The sequence below is a fragment of the Labrus mixtus genome, chromosome 1, assembly GCF_963584025.1.
Source record: "Labrus mixtus chromosome 1, fLabMix1.1, whole genome shotgun sequence".
NCBI lineage: Eukaryota > Metazoa > Chordata > Actinopteri > Labriformes > Labridae > Labrus > Labrus mixtus.
Window position 1 is genome coordinate 28,052,618 of NC_083612.1, and position 25,478 is coordinate 28,078,095.

The following is a 25,478-nucleotide window of genomic DNA, read 5'->3' on the forward strand; positions in this document are numbered from 1 at the left end:
GTAAAATACAGTTCTCTCTTTCATGCCAATAAAAGTAAATTGGATTAAGTTATCCAATGGTTAGGAGTTGGTTATTTCTGCAGTGATAAACTTTTCCCTAACCTCAGAGAGTAAAATGAGACCATGAATACAAATTAAAAATGAGAAGACAGCAATGTAATCATAGGACTAAATTTTCTTTCTGTTCAGATGTATGTGTGAAATGGTGGGTGCAAGACACAAACAACAATGGCTGAAGAAGAGTCTGAGGTAACAAGTAGCAATCATCTTTGATTTTATTGAAAAATGTGTTCAATGTACAATTTCATTCACATCATGTTGTTCATAATAGCTTACACTGCACACTGCTCTGTAGGCTGCTGCTTTACATGGGAGGGAAGGCTCCACATCCATGACAACCCACAGACAGACTGGATAACTGGTCCAGAGCTTAAATAAATCTTTCATAGAAAGAATTAGGAGCTAAACATCTAAAAGATGATTACACAAAATAATCAGATGAGTATGGTGTTCATTAAAAGGAGAATGCAGCTTACTTTTGACTTCCATATTTCATAGTTCAAAAGATCTTCTTGAACTCTGTACTGTCTTCACACAGATCAAAATGTGCTTTTGGACTGAAATATTCCAACATGTGCTATATGATATACTTAAAATACCAAGAAATGAGGCCAAGGCTATGAAGTCAGAATGACAGATTCATCTCCTAATGTTGGGAAATTATTCTTTTTATGTGAAATTTGGAAGCCATTGTTTCTTAAATCTCCTTTTCTTCCTCCTTTGTTAAAGGGAGGTTCTTCCTTACACAGATGTAGTGACTGGACAGTGATCATAACATCCACATTAATCTGCATCTGCACATTACAACAGCATGCGTCCGTTGTATTTTTCCTCACTACATTAGACTCACTCAAAGCTTGTTCACATCAATAGTTTTAAATGTAAATCAGGTTGATTCCTGATTTGTTTTTCCTTTAGGCAAAGTCAATCACAGAACAGATTCAGACATATCTATCCTATGCACAAAGAGTATATAACAGTAGAACAGACTCAGTCACAACCAATCAGAAGGCTCATTTAAAGTATTCAGCTTTTCTGATTTGATCAATATGGGATATATTCATATCAGAGTTCAATTATTCTCATACATTCTTATTGAAATCATGTGATTTACTTAAACATGTTGTTTGTTTCATTTTTTCTTGTAGTTTTTGTTCCTTTTCCTGAAACAGTCTTGTATTCAAAGTTGCTCACGATAATCTACTTTTGCATTTAGATGAACATGTGCGTTCGTTCACTGTCTGTTTGTTGCGAGAGTTACAAGTGTCATCAAACATACCGCTTCAAAGGAATTCAACAAAATGCAAGGGTTAATAATAGGTAATCCATCCTCTGGCTTCTCTAAATCACTGCAACTTTACCTCCTGCTTTAGTGGTCACGTTGTGGAACTGCCACTTCAAAGTGAGATAGGAGGCCGCTGGTTTAAAAAGACATTTAAAGGAAAGCATAATATGGCTCTAAGTGCATTAGAATGAGCACCAGTAACATTGTTTTTTTAAATACTGGAAACCCCTCAGAAGATGAGCAGAGTTTTTTTTTTTTTTTTTAAGTTGACTTCATATGGTTTAAAAAAAAACAGGATGTGAATTATTATTTATAGTGGTTTCCCTATTAAAAGTGATACATGTGGTTAAAATAAACAGGTTTCCATCTCACAGAAATGCAGTACAGTAGATTTTAAATTTACAAAAAACATGAGATAACTGATAAAAAAAATATATATACAAACAACGACCTTAAAACTGTTTGTGTAGAGATTTCTTTTGTCTGTATGCACGCAAGTGTCCAAGGCAGAAGTGATAAGTGCTGTAAAAGTATATTTCTCTGTGTGGACACCACATGCCAAAACAGAAAAGAAATGACTGTATGTCCTGTAAGAGCTATACAGTTATTGCATTGATGAGCATTAGTCATTAAAATAACAAACACTGAGTGATTCATACACTACATTCGCATATCACTGGAGTTAATTTAAAAAAAACAGACTGAACATAGAAGTTAATTGCATTGTACTGCATTTACCTTGAGTATTGTCACTGTACCCTGGTAAGAAAATGTGCAAGGGTCACATTTTTTCACAGTAGCACGGTCAGAGGACCCCACACATTGGGCACAGAGGATGACTGGATACATTTTCTGTGCTATTTTTGCAAGTTCTGAATGGTTTAGGTGCAATGTGATGTGAAGTGATGCTTCTGTTATAACAGTTTTGTGCTGTATCTGCTGTACCTGAAGAATACAACAGAAACATCCCTGTGTCTGCTAACACCTTAACCAAGAGTCTCTACTATTAGCTGAAAGTACTGCTTGTAACAGAAAAAAAGATAAAGAATGCACGATGAAACAACAGGCTGATTTGAGATGAGACTTTGACTTGTTAAGTAAATCATTCCTTAGTTCATTCACCTATTAGGCTTGATGTTTTCATGAACTTCTCTTGATGCTAACCTCAACGTAGGTTAGTGGATCATTTAAAGACAGGCATGTCTGAACAAATAAAGGTACCAGGTGAACAGTGGGTATAAACCCATATTGGTACACCAGTATCTTAAAGTCATAGTGGTGTAAGAATGAAAATGATTTTTCACTCCTTGTGAATTTTGTATGCAAGCTTTTTATCCACAAGTAAAAAATAAATGATGTGGTTGAAAGATCTCTTGGGAAGGTGAAAAGCATGAAGCGAGGCAAATTATTCTTGTGGTGTACTTTTTATGGAATACCTTGTGTCTATGTGTTTGTGTCAGTAAAATCCCTGAAGCAGCTGCTGCTGAGATTCATCTGAGATTTCTCTGTAAAAAATGTGATGTGAATGTGAGACACTGAAACACATTTGTTTTCTTTGATTCAGTAGTCTCAAAAACTAATCTTAAACGACATCTCTGAGCCTTGGATGAGCCCCAAAGCTCCATAGTAAAGAGTAAATGTTGGCTTGATGGCTGTTTCTGACAGATCTCTTGTGTTAGTTTTTAAATATGAAATAATCAGCATATTTAGTCTTGATCTGGGCACCAGGCGTACCAGTGTATCACAAAACCACTGACCACAGCATCGTGCCTGACTGTGTTGTGGAGAAAAGCGGCGTCCTTAGTGCTGGATCTGATGGGCTTTTCTTCAGCTTGTTTTGAGAGGCTGTGGATCTTCATCCCGGCTGGTGCCATCAGGAAGCTGGTCGCTCCAATAGTTGCATTGATCAAAGGTGTAAGCACGGGGGAGGACAGGGAAAACGTGATCGACCACCTCGCACAGACCACCAAAGCTAAGAGGGACACAAAGAAACAAAGATAACTGAATTGAACTGCACAAAAAGCGGAATTAAGACAATCAAACATCTTTATACAGCTGTGTCCAGAGTCAGACTACATCAATCAAAAGCATGTGAAACCCAGAATAAAGCTTACGAGGAGATGTTGGTTTTGGCGTGCTCCTGGGTCAGCTCCCCCTTGGGATTGACAGTGAAAATCCTGTTCAGAGGGACGCCCACCTCCTTATAGGAATACACATCCTGAAATCACAATCACACTCAGCGTTACCAACAAAAACAAGATTATACAATCATGACAATACTGACAGAAGATATTATTTCACAAAATGTATGCAGATAATGACTCTTTATCACATCACATATCACAGTACAAGGCCATTTGTTACTGAATAAGAACATGCGTGTTTGTCTCACCGTCGCTCTGTTGCCAAAAGCAGCGTAGAAAGGTTCAGTGTTCGGGTAGAAAAGGTTCTTTATGTCTGTGAGACACTGGATCTTGAACTTCTCTGGTTTCTTCTCGATCACCTCCCTACAAAACATCACAGTTTTAATGATTTTCTTTTGCTATCTGTTCCCAGGCTCCCTCAAAGTATAGTTCTAATATTTACAAAATAAAATATCAACATGTTTAGAGGTCAATAATGTCATAAAAAATGTGATTCATTATATTTGTCAGATGACTGTTTTTGAATTCCTATTATTAAAATGAGGCACTTCAGTACATGTTGTGTGTCCGACCTGTGCAAGGCAGAGAAAAGGCTGCTGGGGCTGAGCAGCACAGGGCCCATTGGCAGCATGGTTCCTCTCTCATTGACCCAGTGCAGGTAGCCTCGCGTCATATCAGCCATGCCTATAGCCCTTGCTGAGCAGTACATGAATTTATATCCATTTCTATGACAGAAAGAGAGCTTCAACTTAGTCATGCACACTGGTTTAAACAAGAAAGGTTTAGAATAATGACCCAACTTCAAAAAGAAAATCAAACAATGAAGAAAACAAAATAATGTAAAGTTTGGACTATGAGAGCTGCTTTACATCTGTATCCTGAACAGAATAGCACTTACTGGCTGACTTTGTGGTAGAGACGTGCGATACCCTGGTGTGTCCAGTCTTTGCCCAGAGTTGGAAGGATGTGACCCAGTGTGTCTGACCTAGAGGAACACCCCACAGTCAGTACATATGGATTTTATCTTTACACTGAAGGTAAAATCTGACACCTAGTGGTGAAAATATATACTGCTCTCTATCATGAGCTGCTTTGTCGTTGCAGGGAAATATCACCTACTGGCTTATAGACGTGAAAGGAAGACTTTGTCATACCTGGTGATTGTCCCATCTATATCTGAGATCACAATCTTGTCATCCCAGCTCCAAAGATAGATAGTGCCATTGCAACGGCAGGTGCCCTGATACTGCGTGGTCACACTGAACACCACCTCATTAGGACCCTCCTTTAGCTGCAGACTGGCCTGCAAACACGACCACACACACAATATTTTAAGGGCTATTCCTCTACTGTAGCAAAATGTAGCCTAACATTTGTAACATGAAGCAAAATGAAGTTCATTATACATAGTTTTCAGAGATGCATTTAATAAAGATACATTTAATCTTGCCAATCATCTTTTATCTCTGTGTTTCCTGCAGTAACAGAGAATATAATCCATAAAACCACATGTTTCTATTGTTGATTATTATTTAAGAACATATATATAGCCTGAGTCTGGCCGAAGGGAACCCAATGTATTCATGTTGCAATAAGCAACCTTATGTGCAACATGTGGGCACTGGGCTTTGGATACTCCAAACGTTTCTATTCCCATTAAGGGGAATAAAACGGTAGATACACGTACCAGCTGCTCTGAGGTGAGCCGGAGAGTCTTCTTATAATAAACACTGCTTGAACTCGTGAGGGGATCAGCCAGGCAGGACCCTGACGCCTGATTGGACGATCTGTGATCCTCATCACTTGAGGATGATTCATCTTTCACTCTGGTTAATCAAAGACAAATACTTTGGTTTAGGAGAAGTATATGATGGCATGTGATTGAAGGGCTGTGACATATATAAATAAAGGCAGATGTTGGTCTAAAGTTACCTGTTCACTGAAGGCATGGGGATTGAGCTTTCTTCTCTGTCTCCGGCCTCCACTGATTCCTGTTGTGTACAAGGTTAGGGGTCACGTCAATAAACAGAGCATCACTTATAATTGAAGAAGATAATAATGTTTATTAAAATTAAAAATCAACAAAAATGTGCATTTCTTTGCACTTACTGATTTGGAGTCGCTGTTCCTGCTCCTCCATGAGAACCACCAGCGTCCTCCTTTCTTTGGCATCTTGTCCTTCATGATGTTCTCCACTGAGGCCTGGAGACAACCATTCACATACAACTCAAAACTGACTGAAATGTAACTCAAAGCTGATGAAATAAACTCAAATCAAATTGAGGTAGGGAACGCAAGTATAAAAGTAAGAAATGAACAGAAAAATAAGAATACAAAAGGCAAAACATAACAGGGCACATTCACACCACGCTGAATTACAAGGACTCAAGTGAAAGTGCAATGGCAAGATATGAAAGAGCAAAAGATAAAAAAAGAGAAACTGAAAGGAAGAGCCTTTTGAATACATAGACAGGATAGTAGTATGAAAACTGTGGGACATTTGTAAAAAAGACACACCACAACGAAATGACAGACATGCCAGGTGAGCAATGTCCAAGAAAAGCGTTAAAATGTCATACAGGCTGGGCAGGGTTGGAGCCGAAAAGACCAGGGAGGCAGTATGAGAAGAGGCCAAAAGCAGAAAACACATAACTCAAACACCAACACTTAGTACACGCAAACATGGAATGGATGATGGGAGGAGAAAATGTAAAGGAAACAATAAGGAGGGGGATAAAGACATTATTAAAGTGTTAGGAAAAGAGATGTAAAGCCATATTTCACTGTGGTCTAAGACCAAAGAGTTTCTCCATCTTCACAAACATATCTGTCACTGCGCATCAGTGACAATGCTGTCAAAAAAATGTTTATTGTATACCGTTTTTTGGGGGGATATCAATGACAAGTATTTAAATATTTAAACACATTATCTTATTATTTTCATGAACTATTCGGAGGACTCTCATGATGAACACTAAACCAGAGTGAAACATCAGATCAAAGCCAGTCATTTTCTGGGAGTGCACAGGAGAAAGTGATGCAGGGGTACAGCAGAACACTAACAGACAGAAAACACCACCTAACAAATATATATGTAAAACATACTCAAATGAAGGTCATGTCAAATCATGATAAAGCTATTATGATTTCTACAATGAAACACACTTCTGAATCATAATGTTGTTTTGAATTTGCTACTTTATTTAAGGCTGTGCCACCACACAAAATGACTCTAATGATACTGAGCATTGAACATATTATTTAAAAACGACAGACTTATGATATAGTGTATCTCAACAATACTACAAAATGTATCATATTACAGACTACTCTTTCAGAGACAAGAATTGTACATTTTACTGCTTTTACCTGACACTGTCAGATACACTTTCTGATGATTGGGATTTTTGATACAAACATAAAATAAGTTATTAAATGATATTATGAAATGCTGCCCACATAGCATTGATAATAATTATTTGGTTATATGATACATTATAACATCAAACTATGAGGGGCCACTCTGTTTAACTTTCCGTACTTTGAAGACATTTTGCCAATTAGCACTGGCTGTTTTAGCTTTAATAAATCAGAGCACTTTTCCACCCCTTATGTTAGGAAAAAAACATAAAGATTCAAGATTTGTATTAGTCACATGCTCATACAGATGTGTAAACCTTACAATAAACTGACAACAAATTAGATTATATTTTTGTTTATCACTGTGGTGGTCTTACCTGCGGCAGAGGTTTCTGGTAGACCTGCATGGCCAACATGACTGGAGCTGCTGTATTCCAGTTGTAGTACCTACAATAGATGACAGAGGGCGCTATAAGCACTTCTCTACACCTCACACTTAGGGTTAGTGTCTCACACAACACAGCTGAGATATTTGATTCTTAAGGGACCTTATGACAGCTAGGACACTTGTTTGTTTTCTGCTGCAGGTTAGATTAAATGATCATATCAATACTGTCTGAGATGTTAATATACCTTTAAGATATAGCACAGCATACATCTGAAGATGATTTGCTAAAATTCTTAATACAGATAAACCAAAAAACTATAAACAAAAGATTGTGTCTTCATGTTTTCAGGCAGTAGAAGAAAAACTAGATTATAATATTATTGTAAGAGAACACTTTCTACACTTTTTCTAAATGTGCATCAAACATAATGAATAAAGTTTGGCAGTACATACTTGTTTCCTATCTTGACAACCAGGTTAGGGTCATCGATCATTGAAGGGTTTTCAGAAAACTGCTGGTATGAAATTGCCTTTTCCTGGAACTCTTCTGTTGCATGAAACAAGCACAAGTAAAAAAAAAAAAGAAGTGACACACAGATTCAGAAAGTAGTATTAAAACATCATTTCTCATGCGTGTTTCAAATTTGTTTCATTTGATCATATTAGTCCCTTTGTTGTTACTGTCCTGCTCCTACCTCTTGTGATCTCTCTGTTGTCTGAGAGTCCTCCGCACAAAGAGATAGCAACATGAGACATGTCCCCCATTTGGTCGGACAAACTGTCTACACCACTGTCCATCTCACTGCTGCCTACTGACTGTGGGGATTGGTTAGCACTCCGCACTCCCATCATCATCATCTCTGAGTCCATCTTCATGGAGCTGCTGCCTCCATCACTGAGAGAGAGAGAGAGAGAGAGAGACCCCATCACAGAAATGAACCTCTGTTGTGATGATGTTGGACAGTTTTACGATATTATCATCAAAGTCTAAAATGTCCAAATAATCTCAGCAGTAGCAGCTAATAAGGAAAATCTAACATTTCCACATGAACAAAGTGTGGGCAAAATATTACAACGAAAGTGTCTTCAATTCTGTTCAATTATTTTGAGGGGCCTCCGTGATTGCCACCACACAGTAAATTACAGCCAATGAAAGCCCTCTATTGTACTCTCATGTAAAGGCATACACAATCACGTTTGGCATATATAGTGTATATGTTCTATAATGAACCTTTTAGGGAAGTAGAGAGCAGCAACTTCAGGCTCCAGCTCTGTTATATCATCCAGGTATATGCCATCAGCACCCAAGTGTTGGCTTCTCTTTTCTAAAGAGAGACAAAATCATGCAGATAGAGGGTGGTTATATATGTACATATATAAATATATATATATATATATATATATGCACATCACACAGGTACAGATCTTTTAAATAACAGCAGCAAGAAAAGAAGGACATGCCTGCACACTTACGTATTGCCAAAAAAAGTTTTAATGACCAAAATGTTTCGACCAAATGATCCCAGTCATGTGATAGTTTTGTAAAATGGGGGCCACACATATAAAAATAGATTTACACACTAATAGGCATAGATCTTATTATGATGGTGGGTGTGGTCAAACATGCAAATCACCCCAGTTGGAAAAAAAACACAATGTAAAGAACATTATTCAAATACAATCACAGGGCAGACATAAACTAATTCAAGAAAAGCCTTTACATTGAGGTAAAGCAATGATACCTTTCTTTTTGGATGGTGAATCTGTTCTTCTGTTGGGGCTTCCTCTGTTACTCCCCTCATCAAGATGATCGAGGAGCATCCTAGGAGATGCTAAACTGGCTGTCAACGCCTCCATCTCTGCACACAATGGTCCAACACTTTCCACTGCTCTTCCTACAGATTAAATAGATTATGATAAAAACAAAGTCATCGGTCAATAGGATACATATGAGGTTCACTTTAGACTTTCTTCAAGGATTCTGCAATACTACACTTACTATAGTCACCACTCTGATAAGGCTGTTGATTTGTTGATCTGTCCTCAATGTGACTACCTTGCTCTCCTCCGACCCTGTCCCCGGTCATATTGTCCTTGTCCTCACTGTGAGCAGCCGTCTCTCCTGACTCAGTAGCATAGAGATTGAGGGAGGGAGGTCCAGTGTCATTAATGGCTCTGAAGTGAGTGCAGGCAGACACCGGGATGGAGACTGCTGTGACTGGGTCCTGCTTTAGATGGGAAGTGAGGAAGGCTGGCTGTAAAAAAGAAGCAGACAGAGATTAGATCTTTCAGTTGTTTTTTGTGTTGTTGTCAGAAACACTTATAACCATTCACTTCTTTATATGACTCTAATTTCCACTACTCTTATTTGTTTGTTTGAATAAACTGTGTACCACGATCATGTCTGTACTATATGCTGGACACCTGGCTTGGTATAAAAACAGTTAAACAGCAGGAAACAGCAAACCTAACTCCATCTAATGTTTATCAAATCCATCTACCAGCAGCATAAACACCCACAAAGATAAAGGTTATACCCCTTTGTTTGCAAACTGTGCAAAATAAGGTGCAAAATTACTAATTTTCCATTCTGGGTTGGCTATGAGCTTGACTATTATCTGATTGGGAACACGCCCCCTCTTGTGTGTCTGTTGGTCATTGGCACAAGCTAATTGAATAATAATCTTTTGAACTATTAGCTTTATAGGTGGTGCCAGAATGTTTTACTATAAGACAAAGTCATGCTGATTTGAATCTACAAATTAAACTAAGGGAACAGCAACCTAGTGGTAGCTCTATATTCAATATACAGTCATAAACATTGTACTGATCTTCTCATCTTACTCTGAAAGAATGCATGTCCCTGCTTCTGCTACAATAGTATTCAAATACTTCTACATATATTTGTTGAACTTAAACAACATGTGACACGTTTATGTTTATAACCTACCTGGGCAGCCTGTGGCAGTTCCCCCCAAGTCCAAAGCATCTCAGGGTTATCTTTGTTCTGATTGTTTAGCTCTGAGTCGCTCTTCGGAGTTGATGACCGTGACTCATCAGGAATGCTGGGATGTGACAGAATCTTAATTTAGATAAGTTAGTAATCCATATTCAACACCCAAATACCACAGATTAGTCTTACATATCTACAATACACTTGAACGTACTGGAATAAGAACATGAGAAAAGGCTTAACAACAACATGAAGTCTAAAAGCATGGAGCAGAAATCACAATAAAAACATTCTAATCATTTCAGATGTTGCGACTGACTCCTTCAAATAGTTGCATTTTTCAGTGATTCAGAGATGCTCAAATTGAAGGTAATACCTAACAGGGGAAGAGAAGTGAGAGGTCTGCTGAGGACAAGAGAAGGACAGACCACACTGTGGAGGGATGGAGAGAGTCTCCTGAATGCCTTTACTACAGGAAGAGAAAAAGACACAGACAAGACATTAAGCAGGAGGGGTGGAGAGGCAAATAGAGAGACTCGGTGACTGTGATTATTATCTAGTCATCATAAGCACAGAAAATGTATTAAAATGCAAAGCACAATTTGAACAGAATAAAACAGAACTGAATGGAGGATAAGAAGAGTTTACAAGACATTTCAAGAAGTAGAAAACTAGTTCATCATAGCAGATTTATCTCTATATCAAAATAATACCTCTGTGAACGGATCCAATCAGTGCTGGGGCGGGCGTGAGGGTTGGCTGTGGACCCCTGATCCCCAAATACAGGTCTGTTAAACACACACATGCAAGAAAAAGAGTCATGAACACAGACTAATTATTTCTCAAACTGTGTGCACACACCATATTAAGTCTCTGTAGGTGATTTATTCATTCTCATAAAAAGTGCTTTAAATAAACCAATGACAGTCTGTTGACCTCCACCTTACGTTGAAAAAACCCTTACGAGACCTTTGCAGCCTGTTTGACTGTAACCACACGTCATAACCAGCCTGTAAATAAGCACAGTAGCTTGACCTAAGGCAGACACACATTCTTCCCTGTCTTTCAGGGTTTAAGGAATTTTCCCACTCGGCCTTGTGGGCATACTTCCTAAAGGAGGCTCTGAACTCCTGCAGTAAGGATGCACTGTGAGCTATTATTTTTAAAGTGAGGGAACACTGTGGGAACAGGACATATCCCTGGAGAGTGTCCCAAAAACAGATTTGCTTTTAAAGAACTCGATTGAATGATTTCCTGAACTCTACAAGCCTAATCCTTACCATATTAAAACCAAAGCAAAAAAAAAACAGAACAAATTTCATCTATAGCCATGCTAGATGCTCGGTGATGGTGTTCGGGGCTTTCTAAGTAGACATGCTGACATGATCTCAAAGTGGATGCTACATACAATATATACAGTGTTCAGCATGTTAACATTACATTCAGCAAGTTGGTATCCTAATGTTTGATACTTGGGGCAAAAGATGGTACAAGTGAGGCTAGTGGGAGGGAAATTAATTTTGCAGAACCAATATTTACTCAGGTATTTTTACTTATTCCGTCACTTCTGAAAGCAAAAATCTAATTCCAATCTGATACACAAAATTAAACAATCAATCTGGCACACACCTGCTGCCGTCCCCCTCTTTCTCCTCATCTGAGCTCAAGTCGATAGTAAACATGTCTTCTTCATCTGAGAACTCTTCTCCGCTCTCCTCTCGTCTCCCTCCTCCTCCGCCTCCTGCATCTTGCCGTGCCTTCCTCCTCCTCCTCCTCCTCTTCTTGGAAATGCCACTGTCACTTTGCTGTGGTCCCAGGTTCAGGACAGGGAGTGAGCTGCATGGGATTGTGTCTATGTGATGAGAGAGAATAGTATGACAACAGTTTGTTCAAAGAAAAAAAGAAAAAAGTACACACACAACATTTCCAAAATACATTTTAACAACAGGTCCTACCATGGTGACGAGCACTGCCCCGGCCCAGCTGGGACTCCATTAACTGCTCCCCGATGGACATGATGGGAGAGGTGGCGAGGTAGGACGGAACTACTTCCTGTCAGTGGAGGAACATGGCATGATCATGTGAGGTCCTCAACTTGTATTCACTGTAACTTCGAAAAATAATTTTCAATGATGTCAAGAGTGCAATTACAAAAACGAACGTTCAAAATCTGTCATTAACTTCCAACTAAACTGTGTGTGTGTGTGTGTGTGTGTGTGTGTGTGTGTGTGTGTGTGTGTGTGTGTGTGTGTGTGTGTGTGTGTGTGTGTGTGTGTGTGTGTGTGTGTGCGTGTGCGTGTGTGTGTTTAATCTGGTGAGAATTTATGTTTGAAATCAGATTAGCAAAATCACACAGATCAGCCTGTCCGTCTCTGTATAAAGACTCAGAAGGAGAAATATTGCAGAGAGAAACACACAGAGACAGAAAGATGAAGAAGAAGAGATGATTTTAACAGTACACGCTGACACATGCACTACACATGTCCTTACACAATCCAACACAGCCCCATTCATTTTATAGGTAGAGAAGGGGACAGAGGTCACACTGGCAGGTCACTGCTCATCTACTCACAGCTAAAACCTAAACTGAAAATTATTTTTAGCAAAAGATTAGATAAACCAGGAATCTTATGTTGTTGTTTTTTTTCTTCTTAGAAAGCACTTCATCATAACCATATTAAAATGAATTACACCATGTTTGTTTTTTATCTAACCACACTTCAGAAATTCCTGTTCCTTTATGGCCTGCAGGTTATTTTCTGCTTTGTCAATTCCTCAATGTTGCATTTGCATATTATATCCCTCCAAGCAAGTCCCAACCAATCCTCATATTTAACCTTACAGCCATGAGAACAGTGCAGGAGATAAAAAAAGGCGAAGAGAGGCACAGAAGACCTGGCTCAGTGCCAAATACTGATGTTGTTGTTAATCTTTTTCTACAATCACATCAGTGTGGCATAAAAGAAAAACACTTAGGGAAGAGAAACAATCTTCAAACTAAACAGACCACTGTATGTCAATCCTCATCGTTTTATGTGTTTATTTGTGAGGAACCCACGCTGGGCTTCACTGCTGTAAACTAAGTGTCTAGCTTTTTGTCTATCTGTCTATGTACGTCTGTGTGACCATCTTTCTATGTTCATGTCTGTACAGGCAGCACACAGTGCCAGCCAATTTCTGTTTGCAGCCTGTGTGCGACAGACTGTAGATGAAGATGAATTTGGTAGAGCTATAAATAGCCCCGTGGTGGTCTTCCACTCTGCAGAGGAACAGTTAGGTCAAGGAGAGGATTTGAAACAAGGCATAAAAACTGTGACAGTCCTGAGTCAAACAGAATCAGAATAAAATTCTCTGAGTTTTTGTTTGAACTTGATTAAGCCTTTCCGAATTATTTATTCCCATAAACATATTGTTTTAGGATCTGCTCTAAAGAGGACAGGCAAGTTTTTGATATGAAAAGGTTCCCAAAACTGAGGAAGACAGAGGTTGAATAATGAAACAAAAAATAGCCCAATGTAATCCTTCAGATTAGGAATTAGAATGAGTAAAATTAGGATATTCCCTCTTAATTCCTGACTTGGAAACAAAATCAACTCTTAAACCATCTGCCACTCATTCTTGCTGTTCTTCTAAGCAAACTTCCCTCGTCCCCCTCTATCGCTCCTCTAACTTCCCATGAAATCATAGCTATCACTTTTCAGAATCTGTAGTCAAAACAACAGGAAATGTTCCCAGGTCAGATCATTTTCTGCTCTTTGCCTTTGTGCTGAACAACTTCCATGTGACATGATCCAGTATTACAAGATCTTTAAGCAGGACTTCCATACTTTTTTAAACAGCAAATGACTATTCACATTTGGAATATAGCTTCTACAGGAGCAGATTGAATGGTATGAAGTAGTTTATTCCAAATCCTATCAGCTCATACATAACTAAAGTACTATTTACATTGACATGACAGTGTCACAATAAGACTCCAGAATAAAGCCGTGGGATTAATCATACCGCCTCTCTGCACTTCATTTTTTGGAGTTTCATTCACTGGGCAAAATTTGCCTAAATGATGTCCTTTTTTTTTCTTTTCTGTTCTGCAGTTTGCTGGATGCACATCTCAAAGAACTAAAAAAAAATCACATGAAAGATACTTGCCTTAGAGTGCCTTGTGTTACAGCAAATGCATACATATAGTCTAAGCATACAGACTCTGGGAAATATTTAAGTGTTGTTGGATCTGTTCGTAGTACGAGTCATTTTTACTACTACAGAGTTGTAATCTCCAGCCTATATTTACTTTTATGATCTTTCAAACTGAATTTTCTGTTTCAAATGTCATCTTCTCAAATTAACGTCAGACTTAAATAATAACATCTAATTTACAAACAAATATCTGATGCTATCTGTCTGACATTACTTGTCTATAACTTGAATGTAGACTAATTGACTTTATAGAAAAGGTTGTTTTTTTAGGATCACCATGTTTTTGAATGTTGCCAAGCGTCACACTGTTACTGTACTGTAATAACAGCCAATTAACTGTAAAAAGATTTTACAGCAGGCTCCTCCAGCAGCTGTTCAGCAGAACTTGATCGTGTTAGTCTCATGTTGCATTTTAGACTACAGTTGAAGAGGGGCACGTTTCTGTATCCTCTGGGCTTGTCTCAGCATGAAAACTATTATAACGACACATATTTGAGACTGGTGAACTCTTTTAGAACGATTCAAGATGGCAAAAATGAAATGTGCACACATCAAGCACTCGCTGACATGAGGATTCATCGGTCCTGCATGACCTTCGTGTAAGTTCTGTCCTATATTTGCGAGTGTTCACAAAATCAGAGTCATGACTCATTACTCACCAGAGTGTTCTCAGTCTCTTCAACGAAGAAGGCTTCACCATTTTCCCCAAGCTTCATGTGCAAACTCACCGGCTCTCCATTAATCTCTATGTCCACCTGAAGCACACAATTCAGAGTCTTTAACATGTTAAACATGGATTTTCCTTCAACAAATATAAACATACGGATTTAAAATAAATTGTGGGCAGGAATGTCTGTAAAAGTATTTTTGGGTGTCATTTTGTGTTGAAATTTAACCTCAAAGGGGAAAAAATATATAAAAAATTTGAATGCAGATTTTTCACTTGTCAAAGTCTCTTTTTTAACATTTTTGAACAGCTACTCTTTCCACTTCTACTATCAATGATTTCTAGCATCATCTCACTTCATCATTACTTTGCCTTTGGTTTTCTGCTGTTGTCAGTGAGCAGCAGTCTCTAAACTGTCAAATCACCTCCATACAAAAACTCATGACAGGGATTATAGAGCAATAAAAAGAGTGAATGTATGGAGACTGTGACACCCTATAATCTCACCACTTTCTCACGGGACCGCAGGACACCCATCTTGCCAAAGCGGACGTGGAAGGGGGAGCACTGCAGGGAGCCATCGGGCTGCCGTACCACAATGACATCTATACATCCAGACAGTGTTGCAGGGTTGAGTCCCCTGTACAGCTCCTTGACCTGCACAAACACCTGACCCGCCAGCTGACCCACATAGTTCATGGTCTGTAACTGGAAACACACAGGAGAGGAGAGGGGGACAGAGTTGTTTATTACTTACTCCTAAACATTTAACTTTTTGTTTTTTGTTCTTTTTCTTTTTTTCTAGTAGGATATGTACAGAACATCACACACAAGGAGGAAAATCACATTTGATGCACCTACCTACTTACAAATGAGACAGTTTGTTTAAAAGCAAGGCCATGCTATCTTTCTTTCATTTTTAAACCACAATATCAATTCACTGAAATCAATAGGTGCCCACAGCTTTGCCATCTCAGACAACAAGCAGGTTTTTTAAATCATAAAAGTGCCACTTTTAGATCTTCTCTGAGTATGAGGTGTGCTGAGCATTGGGTGTGTTTATGGCTGTTAATCAGTTAGTTTTGTTGCTTATGTTGTATGAAGATATCAAAAATCAAATGAGATACCCAAAGGTGATTTTTCCCCTTTGTAAATCCAGCAAATCCATCCCTTAGGAGTAGAGATGAGAGTAATAATGTGATGCTCTGCCAGTCTCTCTGATACAAACAGCCTCTAAACATTTACTGATGTGCATGATGGTGATTTGATTCCATGGGCAGAGAGAGAGAATGGGAAAATGAATTCATAACAACTTCTTGATAAAGAATAGTTGATATTTAATGGTTTTATGCAAATAAAATAACATAGACTATATGAGAAGGCTACTGGCCTCAGAGCCCCTAGAGATGCCTTTCTCATTGAAGCAACTGCAGCATCAGTCAGAGTATGTGGTACACAGGTACTCCATCTTTCTCTCTATGTGCCCTAAAACACCAAACATGTGTGATAATATACTTTACAAACTACTGGATTTGACAATAGAGAGGGGATTTGGAATTTGTCTTGCACTAGGATTGAAACCCATTCAAAGGTAAGGGAAAGAACAGAATATCAGGGGAGAAACTGATGATGAGACAAAAGATATCAAGGACGCAGATAACAGGAAACACGAAATATGAGAGACTACTGCCCTGTCTGCGACACAAAATGTCCTATAACATCTCCACCTGTTTTTGGCTGACTCAGATATTGGTACACACACATGCACACATACACACACACACACACACACACACACACACACACACACACACACACACACACACATACACACACACACACACACACACACACACACACACACACATACACACACACACACACACACACACACACACACACACACACACACACACACACACACACACACACACAGCCTGCCAAACAGATGGCTTCATTTTTTGGCAGGGAACCTCTAAAGTAGAAGATGATGAATCAAGGATTCAGGTGCCTCCGCTCTAAAGACCCGGCATCACACCCATGTGAGACTTGTTCTAACAGGCCATCTACACCAACACAGTACGCAACAACAACACCAACAACAACAACAGTGTCATTGTGTCCAGACTGCCCACCTGATACCACTGCTTAAATCATGTTTACACAAATGTCACATGTGCATTAAACTAACAGTGGTGCCTGATACATTGGACTTTCTTTTACAAGTCAATCAGTCAAACGACAATATACTGGTTTTCTAAGTAAAGTCATACATCAAATTGATAAAACTTTGCTGAGGACAAACTCCTATATTTTTAATTACAACATAGCAGAGTGTTTTAAATGACATTGTTTCAAGTGAAAGAGTATTTGACTTGTGGAAACCAAGACACCTCAAAACCTGAGTGAAAGGATATAAAAAGTTCTGTCTAACTGAACACTGCTGATGTTAGAACATATTAATGTCATTTGGTTGAAATTGCATTTTAACCTCTGAGTTGACTGCTAACTAACCAAAGATGTGAAATTTGACAATACCTACATCATTATTTGACCCTTTAGTTTAACTTACCTACTGTTTTTTTCTTCTCACAAACAAACTCATGCTCATGCACTCATTCTCCACTTATTACTGACCTGCCTGCATTGTCAACACAGACCACGTGCAAACAGAGAGGACCATTTCATGCACACACAAAGCCTTGCCCACTCTTCTGAGAAACTTCAGTTTAACAGCCAATCACAATGTCTCCATTATGTAATATAACCGACCCTGAATCCTGGGTCGACTCTGGGTCATTCATTGTCATTCAACGCCAATGCTGCAAATGATAGCTAAATAAACAACACGATGATGTTAAAGGACCCTTATTCTTAAAAAAAAAAAAATGCTGTTTCATTGTCAACAACACTGAGCCAGAGTCAAGTGTAAATCCTGGAGTCTATGGCGAGAACCAGCAAATTCCACAGATGCTTCTTTAGTAAAACTCGGTGAAAATAAACCTTCAATTTAATTCTCAGTGCAGCACATAAAGTGAGACCCGAAGATACAAACAGAGAGGCAGACAGAGGTGAGGGACAGATTGAGGGATTAACAGACTAGACAGATGATGATGTGAAGGATTATCCAATTAAACTTCATGTGACAAAAGCAGCAGTCTGACACTCTGTGATTATTGACCGATACAGCTGTATGGTTACAAGGACATATCTCATTTTCAGTAGCCTATCTCATTCTGATTAACATTAAAACTATATTTTTAATAGGCTATAGTCTATTACCATAGTATTTATAAATGAGAAACATCTAAATCTATGTCAATGCTGGGTAGGAAATAGGACTTAATAAATACGAAAGGTAATGTGAAATAAAAACAATGTGAGGTTGTTGATTTGCTCGTAGTATTCTGTGTGGCCTGTGTGTAAACATCTGCACACGGGGTGAGGCTCTGCAGTGTGCACCGCAGCTCTGCCTTCATTCAAACAGCCGCAAATCACAACACGCAACAACAAGCGTGAAGGAAGAAGCCTCAATATCAAGATGATATTAATTGAATGTTGCAGTAGGCTATGTTGGGATCTGTTATATTTAGCCAACAGTAGGTCCCTGCACAATCCAGCATTCCTACTTACATTATTTATTGATTTCGCTTTTCCCTCCGGGATTTTTCCGCCATCCAATTTTTTGTTTTCACACACCAACCGTCCTGTGTACAGTTAAGTCCTCTACGTGTCAAATCCTCAATTCAGACATTGTCGGTAGATTCCTTACATCTGATCTTGAATCTTCTGAAGGGTGCTTCGTTATTTAAACCGCGGTTGAATTATTCCTCCCACCACCACCGGACTGCAGGGGGAGAGACACCCGATTGGCTGAGTCAGCGCTGACGTCACACTGCTGACTGAAATCTTCCCACTTAAAGTGAGTTTTGTTTATGATTGTACTTTCGTTGCTCCATGGTTTTACTATCACTTCGACCTAGGTTTGGCCTTTGTTTTCTAAAGCCTTTTGTAATGATGTGTATGGTAATTAATGGCTCTATCAAATAGCCTAATTAGCCTACTATAGCCTATTATAAAGTCTTCTATAGTAGCTTTTTAAATCATACATGGACCCCACAGTGAACACTTTTGGCTGCATGTAATGTCTTCTCTGTTTATGCTCACAAGAATTAAACTTATCTTCTTTTTTGATTAAGTTTAAACTTATCAGAACAACACCTTAAAATTGACTATTCAACCTCTGACCTTGCGGGGGGAATATGAGCTGCAGGGCATCTTGACCAAATTTGAATATTAAAAATATATTGATTTAAATGAATGTTTTAAATGGTATAAGCAGTAATGATACAATGCTTTAACTGCTTGTTTAAAAACTTTGACTTCCCTAAACAACTTGAGACTTTTCACACTAAAGTTTTTATGATCGACTTGTAATCTTTCGAGGATTATATAGGTCATGTTTAGTAAAAGTGGCTCTGGATTTATTTATGTATGATGCAGGTATATAGCTGCAGGTTAAACAGCTTCTCTGATGTTTCATTTAAAGATAAGATAAGATTCACTTTATTTTCCCAGTAGGAAATTTGCCTGTGATTGAGGTTTACTGAAGTGTTTTACTGAGAAGTTTTAATTAAATCATCACATTCCAATAAATGTGAATGGTCTGAAAATGTCTTCCTATCTGTTGTCATTGTATGAGTAAAAAAATAATAAGATAAGATAAGATATACTTTATTCATCCCAGCAGGGAAATGTAGGTGTTCCAGCAGCCAGCATACATACAAACACACAACACAACACATATATACATACATATCCCACCCATACAAAAAAACATGAGCCCACAATACAGTTTGATATATGATATATGCAACTCAGGCTAAAGTTTAAAAGTTTAAATGTCTTCTGTCCTTACTTAAAGGGGAGTCGTTATAAAGTGTAATTGCAGTAGGTAAAAAAGTATTTTTAAATCTGTCCTTTTTGCAGCTTAGCTGCCGTAGCCTCCCACTAAAAACACTCTTTTGTTCACACACGAGATTGTGTAAGGGATGCATGTTATTGTCCATAATGTGTGGAAACCAACAAAAGTAATTACTTGAATGGATAAATTCACTTGATGTTGGCGATTTAACACAACTGAATACACAACAGCAAAGGTTTTGGCATATATTTCTCCTGCATGACAGAAGAGCACGAGTAAACAGCTTCATATTCCTAAGAAATACATGTGTAATATGGAGCTGAGCAGACAGGAATAGCAGTGACATTCAGGAGGCTCGAAGGCCTCTGCATTTGTGCCATGCTTCTCAGTTTTCAGAATGTAAATCTACCCACCTGCTCTGACACTCAATGCCAGACCAAGACATTGTCAGTGTATTCATTTTCTTTGGTGCATTTTGATTTCAAAAGGACCTACTTAATATTATACAAACCACAGCAATGTAAAACTGTCACATTGAACTGTTCTGATGTTGAAAACCATTAAACTGCAACCCTAACTGATCTCTGTGTCATAATGCAGGCTTTTAGGAAGTTCAGGTCATCTACAGATAAGCATGAGCAGCCAGGAAAGCACAGTTATTTCAGCTGCACATTAAGATAATAGCGAAAAATGTTCCCTTTGCAAAGTGTTGCATGAGAAGATTAATGCCATTATTGTGTCTGTATTGCTAATGGAAGCTAGCTAAGGTTAGCATGATGACTGCAAGCAGGTATGAACAGCTTGCTTTGTATTGTTTTGTATTTGTCTGTAAATACCCAAATCTGCATACGACTACCTCTGAAGCTCACCAATTAGTAACTGTAGTATAATGTGTACATCAGTATGGCATTGCACAGAAGCAGTGAGTGTTAAGAGTATTTTCTTGATCCTGAGGTTACCATACAATCATTTAAGCTAGCTGCTTGCTTTTGATTGTAAAGTTGAATAAAAACAGTAATGGCATTTCAGGCCTAACACTTCCAGATGCTGACAGCTGCTCGATGAAATGTGTAAATGTTCAAATACATATTTGCTATAAAGAATGTTTCAAGAAGTATGTTATTTTTTTCTACTGATAGCCTACTTCTATTTATAGATCAAATGCAAGGCTACTTATCAAATTATCCTCAGGATGAGAATAACATAACAGTTACAAGCAAAGAAAAAAAAGGCATTTTCCTAATTTAAGAAACGAAAGAATTGCGGCTGACCATGGCAGAAAATGATGATACCAATTTGATTGTTTTTCCTAACTGCAGTGTGTCCCTTACGTCTGTAATCAGATTATAGTAAGGTTATATAAGGAGATATTGGCTGACCTCAGAGTCAAGTCTGGACACAGAGTTCCCACTTTAAAGAATCAAACACAAAAGTTGCCTCCCCGCAGAGTCTCCCCTGACCAGGGTCTCATGGCTTTTGTTGTTACTCAATGTTTCTAAGAACTGGACCTCCGAGTCACACTCATATCCAACTGTTGCTGCTTTTTTAGAAAGTTGTGATACAACTCTGGGACCCACAGAGTGTAAATTAGGTTTTCTCAACCTGTGAGCAACGAAAGAGGAGTAGAAAAGGCGTCTCTCAAGGAATATTAGCATACAGAGAGCGAGAGAATGTGTTTTTTTGTGTTTGTATGCACAACACTTCCACCAAAACATGTCAGTCATTCTGCTGTTAATCAGCATGTGCACATAATTGTGCTGTGTAACTCAGTACCATGTGATTACTCACTTCCTCATAGTTTCTGATAGAAACACACACTCTCAGACACACTATCAGCACTAGGCAGCGGGACAGGGAACAGAGAAACACGTGTTGGGACTTCCAAGAACTGAGTCATTCATCAGGGAGCAACAAGAAGCCAACGAGGGGAGGGGGGAGGTAAGGGAGAGGGAGAGGGGAGTGACAGACAGAGAGAATATGGAGATTGAAAAGTAGGCGAGGGAGTGTGCAGAATAATAACGTTCGTTTAAGTTTGAAGGGCAACAGAGGAGAAGAACTGGTTTATTTACTCCACTGTGCAGGAAGATTGTTTGATTAAGTGGATTTACTCAGGCTTTGGTTTATCTTTACAGTTACAATGAAATATGGTAATATATTTAAAGTAAATCACATATTATATTTATCCTCAATTCTTAAAAAAAAGGCTTTTACTCTTCACTTTTTATTTTCAGAAACTGAAATATATTTGATTTTATTTTCAGAGATCGATACTACTGTAATATGTATGTTGAAGTTAAAATGAAGCTAAGCTAAGCAAACAGTTAGCTTAGCATTAAGAGTAAAAATAAAACAGCACTCTTGCCCTTTCCAAAAGTAACAAAGTCTACCTACCAATGCTTCTAAAGCTCACCTGTTAACAATTTAAGTAAGGGAAACTGTTTCCCTCGTTCTAGTATTTAGGCTAAGTTAAGCTAACATGCCGTAGCTAGAAAACAAACAGACAGCGGAGTAAATTTTCTCTTGTTTCTTTTGGCATGAAAGCCTAAAGGACTGTTCCTCAAATTTCAAACTATTTATTCTCTGTTGGATTTAACAGCGTTATCATTAAATTTAACAGAAGCATGTTCAAGTGTGAAGAAAATGAAACTGTAAACACAGGCTTAAGTTGTGTGTAATTTCAGGAATGTCATTCACTGCAGTACATGTGACCATGTGCTCTGTTTGTTTATGTGGGTGTGTTAATGTTTGCTCTCTGCATGCATGAGCAGTATGTGTACAATATATATGTGTGTGTGTGTGTATGTGTGTGTGTGTTTACGGTTTGTGAGATTGTGTGTGTATGTGCTGGCTGTAAACTGCTCTCTATCTCTCCAACTATCAGCCTGAGGTGTTGCTTTATAGCAAACACGTGAGGAGAGAGAGAGAGAGAGAGAGAGAGAGAGAGAGAGAGGAAGGAAGATGTGATTTGCAGCGACAGGGAAAGCCTGATCTCTCCCAGGAACTCTCTCTGAGGTCAAGAATACATTCATTTCATCACCACGGCGACAGGGGTGTTTTGGGGGGATGGTCTTCACGAGCCAATCAGAGGGTTGCCTGAACTGAATTGTTCAACCCGCCCCTGTGTCCTATAGCAGACATGCTGCTTGGCTTTAGAAAACTGATTAGTTTGCTTCCAAGGACCAGGTATGACCAATAATAGATTTTCTTACTGCTACCACTAAACCCCAAGTGTTCCAACTGGACAAACCAAACCAACAAATTCACCTTCAGAGAATGCAGTCAGTGCGACCACAGGCCGAATTACAGGAGAGGGCAGAACTAGCAAAGCCTCTCTTACATAATGAGCAGTCGCTGTCAGATTCCAAGGTTTATTAGCATCATAAATTAGTACTCTTTTTGTGCATGCAATGCATATTGCCTATAGGGGTAATTTTTTGCAAGATACAACAGACTGGAATTTTCAGGATAGGGTGGCATTTAATCAGAGGCTGTGAACCAGAAAGGCTTCCAAACTATGCATGTTTGTATTGATACAAACTTGATTCTTTTAACGCATTCTGTTCAAATGTCTTTTAACAATTTTACATTTGAAGACTGGACATGGGGACTTTTTGTACTCTGGTATTTCGTCCCTTAATAGATAAAGTTCTTGATGGCAGCATAAAGGATGAAGCATGATTTATGAACATCACAATGTGTGTTTAGAGGATCTTAGGTAAATATATTGAATAGGAGAAAATCAGAACTATAAATGCTTTAAAGATCTGAATATGAAAAGGAGCATACACACCAACATTCGCAGAGAGTAAACAGCAAGACAAATAATGTCTACTGAACCTCAGCTAAAGATAAACTTCAGTCCGATATGATCTAAAGGAGGAAGAGGGAATGTGGAGGTGCTGCCTGAGCCCACAGAGCCACTCACAGGCCTCTGCATGGTGGGACTATTATGTAATAGGTGCACTGACTGTGGTGTAATATGCCTTTATAAGTACCTGAGTGGGCTTGAGGTCATGCGTGGCGATATGAGCTGTTGATAGAGCACATGGTTGCACTGCACACTAACAGACTAAAGCTCACATGCTCTGACTGCAGAAACCTGCATCAACACTGATAACGGGTGCATGATACAACAAAAGGACACAGGATGAGCAAGTTAGCTGATCATTGTGTTTTTAAAGACACAAGCTCTCTTCTGACTGGTCAAGTGGTCCCTCTTTCCTCACGCCTCACTTCATCTCCCATGATTCTGTTAATTGATAATAGCAACACTTCCTAAATATAAATCTTTTGTGTACCTAAAACTGTTTTTTTGTTTTGTTTTCATTCTTGTTTTAACTTGTTTAATTCAAAAGTTAAATGTTAATGTTGGACCCACTGGTCTACTTTCTATGTAGCTTAACGATAAAGACCAGGAATGAGAAGTTTGTCCTGGATGTTTACAACAGACAAAAAGCTAAATGCAAAGTATTGAGAATTTCATAAACTTACAAGCAAAGAGACCCACTGGTCAGCTTCTCTACTGTGAATAACTGCTGCTTTAAAGACTGACTTATTCTCTTTGGATTTTGACTGTCGCTAAGACAAAAGACATTTAAAGAAGTCTTCCTAGTTTTTTTCTGGAAATTGAGAGCAACTTTTTCTTATTTGCTTATATTTAAAAAAACAAATGGCAAAAAAACTGAAAAAATTGTTACCAAGGACCAGCTGTAATTGGGACTGTCATCTTCACCGTGGCTGCTGAAGTCTTGCTCTCCATCCTCCACGTGGGTCGCTTCATGTCGCATTGTTCACAATCCTGAGCTGCTGAGCAGACTCTTGTTGTGAAAAGTTTCAGAACATTGCAGGATAATCTGTGGGGGTCCTTCTTACTTGTCCAAGTAGATATATTTAAAAAAAAAAGTTGCAGCAGTCAAGACTGAAACAGGAGGTGGTCAGTACTCGAGGTGGATGTCAAAAATCTGTTCCTGTCACTTCTTTCCTGGTCAGCTTTCTCTCAAATCTTGATATTTTAGTTCAACACAGTTTGAGATCTTTTCTTGTTAAATGCACTGTGCCTAACTCTGAGAGTGTACACTACTACTTTGAATAAGCATCTGTTCAAGATGGTGTGAATGCTCTTGGTGGTTCTGGTTGAGTCCTTTGACTCTTCAATCAGTGAGACTGTTTGAGTGAACGGTTTAAACTAAATTTATCACGTTCTGGGAATGGACTTCTTAGAGGAAATCTGAGAGGGTCCAGAGTGGCTGAACTGTACCCACTGCTTGAAACTGCAGTCCCCCCACACACACACCCATAAACACACATACACACACACAGGACACATACATTCTTTATGCAAATTAATTACTTTCAACACGCTGTAACATTTTGAATGACCTATATGTTTTTCTGGCAGATTGTTGGGAAAAAAAGTAAAAAGAAAAAAAAGTTGTATGTAACCCACAAGTTTTGAAATCACCTTGCCCAACACACAAACGCACTCACTGAACCTCCACGT

General features: G+C 38.7%; 1 protein-coding gene across 4 annotated transcripts; it reads right to left on the reverse strand.

Moving 5' to 3' along the window:
- Positions 1-250: 250 nt before the first annotated feature.
- lpin1a (lipin 1a) lies at positions 251-25,133 on the reverse strand. 4 transcript variants are annotated; one of them, XM_061041035.1, is made up of 23 exons: positions 24,676-25,133; positions 15,562-15,762; positions 15,047-15,142; positions 12,146-12,242; positions 11,820-12,042; positions 10,904-10,978; positions 10,567-10,659; positions 10,188-10,302; positions 9,237-9,492; positions 8,980-9,132; positions 8,469-8,562; positions 7,933-8,132; positions 7,691-7,784; positions 7,227-7,296; positions 5,599-5,691; positions 5,422-5,480; positions 5,177-5,315; positions 4,644-4,792; positions 4,388-4,474; positions 4,062-4,214; positions 3,738-3,852; positions 3,460-3,563; positions 251-3,317 (listed from the first exon to the last, which is right to left on the reverse strand). In XM_061041035.1, exons 1-23 carry the CDS (start codon positions 24,763-24,765, stop codon positions 3,173-3,175), a joined length of 2,901 nt encoding a protein of 966 aa, XP_060897018.1. In that variant the 5' UTR covers positions 24,766-25,133; the 3' UTR covers positions 251-3,172. The 4 variants fall into 4 exon arrangements, with proteins under 4 accessions (XP_060897018.1, XP_060897020.1, XP_060897019.1 ...); XM_061041037.1 differs by lacking the exon at positions 24,676-25,133 and adding an exon at positions 18,688-18,881; XM_061041036.1 differs by lacking the exon at positions 10,567-10,659.
- Positions 25,134-25,478: the final 345 nt, after the last annotated feature.

What these genes read in the sequence shown, in the direction of transcription:
- lpin1a (XM_061041035.1), bottom strand. Translation starts at nt 24,765, where the DNA reads ATGCGACATGAAGCGACCCACGTGGAGGATGGAGAGCAAGACTTCAGC. An exon ending in CACTTCTCTTCCCCTGTTAG is followed by an intron (nt 10,303 to 10,566) that starts GTATTACCTTCA and finishes GTCACATCCCAG; the next exon opens with CATTCCTGATGAGTCACGGT. An exon ending in AACTGCCACAGGCTGCCCAG is followed by an intron (nt 9,493 to 10,187) that starts GTAGGTTATAAA and finishes TCTTTTTTACAG; the next exon opens with CCAGCCTTCCTCACTTCCCA.